This window comes from Penaeus vannamei, chromosome 15 (assembly GCF_042767895.1).
Source record: "Penaeus vannamei isolate JL-2024 chromosome 15, ASM4276789v1, whole genome shotgun sequence".
Lineage (NCBI taxonomy): Eukaryota > Metazoa > Arthropoda > Malacostraca > Decapoda > Penaeidae > Penaeus > Penaeus vannamei.
The window spans coordinates 13,161,943-13,166,349 of NC_091563.1; the positions used below are offsets into that span (position 1 = coordinate 13,161,943).

Genomic DNA, 4,407 nt, shown 5'->3' on the forward strand with positions numbered 1-4,407 from the left:
CTTAGAATAACCATTGTAAAAATATTAGGAGAATGATCATTTCAGTTTAACCTTACTGTTGTGAAAGCCATACTTAATTGCATTCATTAATTAAAGATTCACCAAGCACAGTGGTTGCTACTTTCCACTTTTCGAAGAAAAATATACACCATTATCAAAATGTTCTCTAGTTAAATAAGGTTGTTTGTATTAAAGGAAAATATGACTAAACTTTTGCTCTTTATTTCAATTTGAACAATGCCTTAACAAGGTCATTTTTGAAGAATGAAAGATAATTAACTAACAGCAGAAAGCAAAAGCAATAAAAAAGTCTGCATACATAAAAAAATAGCATCTCCTACAATTAAGGAGACATGGAAAAGCATGTACTGGCCTATTTGTAAATTAAGAGTATTTGCATATTTTTATACCATAACGGTTCAAGAATAGAAATGTATCATTTTTATGTTGTGGTTTCCTATTAACTTAAATTATGAAAAAGTAGACTGTTTTGAGCTTTGTTTCATATATGGTTCTTCAGACTGCTACAATGGCCTTGCCTGTATTTTCGCCATGGAAGAGGCCTATGAATGCTTCTGGCATTTTATCAAATCCCTTTACAACAGTTTCCTTGTACTTGACTTTGCCCTGTAAATGGATAAGGTCACTTTTAGTTTGTTTGTTTTTTAATACAGAATAAAAAGTGATACAAAATAACATGTCTATGGATATCAAGAAATTTATTCATTTACTTAACTCACAATGTATAAAAAAAGAGATGAGAAAAGGGAGGAAGAATGGGAAGGGAGAGTAAACAAAGATATAGCTAAACAGAAGCACACGTGAAAAACCTTGATAAAGAGCCAAAATGTACCAGCCTCACGAAAAAAAACATTATACAAGATCACTACTAACCTCATTGATCCACTGCTTCATCTGATCAATTCCTTCCATCCAGCGGTCAAACCATCTTGTAACAATGAAGCCTTCCACTGCAAGTTGCTTCCAAAGTATCGTAGCTGGATTCAATGGACCTGGAACATTGAATAATGAAACAATTATCTTCATATAGCAATTGATTATCCATATATAATACTATCAACACTGAGGAAGCAGAACTGTTAATAAAATAAATAAAAATGGTATTCTAGTCTTCAATTTGTACTATAAATAAATGCACAATACTTGCTAAAGAGGACTAATAAGATAAGCAACTAACCATATATTCTACAGATATTCACACAAAGAGGGGAGACTTACTAGGAGAGAAAAGTCATTACAACACCAACAACGAAATAGAAAGCTTACTAGTCATTGACACCACACCAGAATCTTTATTGTCGTCATTGTACTCTGAAATCACACCACAAATTGCCATTCTGCCCCTCTCAGCCATGTGTGGTAGAGCGTCCGCAGTAAACTGTCCTCCAACCTTAAAATAAACAAAAATAAGATTAAGACGAATAAGTAATACACTAAAATTTAGATCTAACCTTTTCCTTCATATATCAACACAAATAAATTCATAATTTATTAATTCTACACAAAAAAATACATAACCACATTATTTAAAAGTATACCATCAAGAAGTAATATTTAATAGTTATACTCTTAAAATAAGAATAAATAATATTCTGACTCAGATTAATGGATTATGGACACCTGCCAAACTCCTTACAGTTGTTTGGTTACCTGGATAAACAAGTTTGGTTTAAATACTGTAATATTCTAAATCTGAATGTAAAAATATTATGGAATCAACAGTCTCTACCTTAAATTCTATTACCCATATTATTCCATGCAATTTTGATGCTTTTTTCATCTTTAAGTAAAATGAAAATAAAATTTGTAAAAAGAAAGGGTCAAAACTTACATTTTCAAAGAAGCAATTAATTTTTTCAGGTGCTGCTTGACCAAGTTCCTCCCCAACATTTGCCGTTTTATAGTTGAAGGCATGGTCTGCCCCTAGTTCTTTGGTCCATGCTACCTTTTCATCAGATCCCGAAAAGGCAATCACCTTACATCCTAAAAGGGAAAATATATAAAAATAAAGCATTCAGAAATTCCTTACCATAAATATGTTCTCAAACGGCTATTCATAAGCAACGCTGATACTGTAAATTCAAAATTTTACATCAAGTTTCTCCAATTATTATGGGCTGACAGTTTTAAAATTTATTTAACTCTATATTCTGTGCCTATCGCTTTCAGCCACAGCAGACTCTTATTCTCAAGTACTGACAAAACTGACAAAGTTTTTTTAATTAAGAACTTGAAAATAAGATTTCGCAATTTTCGCATTTTAGTACTAACCTTTGATCTTGGCTATCTGAATTACAGCACTACCAACTGCTCCAGCAGCAGCATTTACCAGTACAGTGTCTCCTGCTTTTGGTCGGCAGATTTCAAGGAACCCAAAATATGCTGTATTCCTGTGAGGAAAAATATAACTTTATATATTTTAAAAGTAATAATGTCCTTTAAGAAATATATCAATATATTGTTTCCATGTATAATAAACAAAGAAGAAGAAAGATTACTTCTAACTTCAAATCCTGAGGAGCTGTATACTTCAACATGATCTTGACTTATCTTTTTCTACATCACCACAAGACTACTAATGCAACTTACCCAGGCATCCCCAGAATCCCTAAGCCAAGACTCTTGGGCAAGTCTCCCATTTCTGGCAGCTTCATGGGCTTCTGGAAAAAGTTATCAGCCTTGAAGTCCTTCTCAGTGAGTCGGGTGTGAGACCGCCAGCCAGATGGTGAGACAACATACGTACCGACTGGCCAATCTGGGTTCTTACTCTCAATCACTCTGAAATCAAAATTGAAGTTTTTATTATTATTGCCTATACCTCTCTAAAGGAAATATATAATAAAATAAGATTATGGCTTCATACGAGAGAATCTTTTCAAAGCCTCATGTCCTCACACGGAGAGGTCTAGAGGAACTAAGTAAGGATTTACTAAACTCCCTTGTTTGTACTTTCAGCATGCAATTGTTGACTTGCCTATATTTATATATATATATATATATATATATATATATATATATATATATATATATATATAATCCAATATGATATAGTCCATTTTCATCTCCCTAAACCAATTTAGGCATTTACACTTAATCGGAAAAAGATCATTCTACATTCTGGAAAGTGAATTTGTTATATAAAGCAAAATCTCAAAAGCAAAAATAATATAACAAGAGTTAAATTCACATACTTTGCAACCTGTGTACCAGTCACAGGGGCTTCAAAAGGGATTTGCTTGATCATATACCGCATGTATGGATCTACACTCAAAAATTCAGCTTCAATAATAACATCTGCAAAAAATATTTGTAGTCATGAGTGTAATTGCAGCACTGAAAATAAGCTAATTTTAAACAATGAAAAAAGGTTAATCCTTTGCCAGAATATTAGAATAACTGGATTCTAATATCTTACTATGCGAGAATAGTATTGCCTTAAATTACTTAAGAAAAACCCAATAATAATGATCAACTGATAATAAAAGTAATTGATTCTTATAATCTTTAGGAATATAGAAATCAAAAGGCACTACATATGTAACATGTTGATAAACATTACCTCCATCTTCACAAGCAAGCTCTTCTTCCACACATACAAAGTCTTCCTTTTTGGGCATCCCCTCTGGCCGCTTGGCTAGTTTCCATACCTTTGCTGTCACCATTTTGGCTTCTAGGATGCTGGGGACTACAGATTTCCTGCAAGAAGATAAAAAACACATGTATCTCTATGGATAATAAAGTCCTGGAAGAGGAGTGTGTGACTGTAGAAGGAGACTTAAACGGACATGTTGGAAAGAGGGGAGCTGGTTTTGTGGAGGTACATGGAGGTCAGAGGTAAGGCAACAGAAACTAATTAGCACAAAGCCTGGAGTTGTTCCCGATGATCATTTGATTACATATAAGTTACATGTTAAGTGTGGAGGAATTAAAAGCCAAAATGATATCATGCTGGTAATGAGGGAAAGGGAAAAGAGTTATGAATTGAAAATCATACCAGAAGTGTGTCCTAAGCAACACAGATTAGTAGAAATGGATATTAAGTAGAGGAAAAGCAAGTTAAGGAGGAGAAATAACAGGATAATAGAGGTCTGACACCTAAAAGGAAACAAAGCAAGAGAATATTGTGAAAGAGGAATACCAATCATGGGAGCATAGAAAGGATGGAGAAAAATGAGGGAGACAAGGTTATAACAGCAGCGGAAGTAGGAATTTGAACAAAAGTAGGAGCCGCAAAAAAAAAAAAAAATGGTGGCAATAAGAAATCCAAGAAAAGTGATAGAAAAAGAAATAGAAAACAGGCAGGAATAAGAAAGATGAAGTAAGGTATAGGGAAGAGAAGAGAAAGGTAATGTGGGTAGTTATAACAGTAAGTTGGGAAGTGTACTA

The 4,407-nt window shown here is 33.4% G+C and overlaps 1 protein-coding gene across 1 annotated transcript in view; it reads right to left on the bottom strand.

The window, feature by feature from the left end:
- Nucleotides 1–206: 206 nt before the first annotated feature.
- The window catches only part of LOC113807660 (prostaglandin reductase 1), a 7,367-nt gene continuing 3,166 nt past the window's right edge, over nucleotides 207–4,407 (bottom strand). Inside the window, exons 2-9 of the mRNA XM_027358964.2 lie at nucleotides 3,581–3,717; nucleotides 3,213–3,315; nucleotides 2,611–2,799; nucleotides 2,293–2,411; nucleotides 1,853–2,004; nucleotides 1,288–1,411; nucleotides 895–1,013; nucleotides 207–627 (exon numbers count right to left, since the gene is read on the bottom strand). Of these exons, the coding sequence (XP_027214765.1) occupies nucleotides 517–627; nucleotides 895–1,013; nucleotides 1,288–1,411; nucleotides 1,853–2,004; nucleotides 2,293–2,411; nucleotides 2,611–2,799; nucleotides 3,213–3,315; nucleotides 3,581–3,683 (1,020 nt within the window). The 5' untranslated portion in view covers nucleotides 3,684–3,717 and the 3' untranslated portion in view covers nucleotides 207–516. The remainder of the gene's footprint in view (nucleotides 628–894; nucleotides 1,014–1,287; nucleotides 1,412–1,852; nucleotides 2,005–2,292; nucleotides 2,412–2,610; nucleotides 2,800–3,212; nucleotides 3,316–3,580; nucleotides 3,718–4,407) is intronic.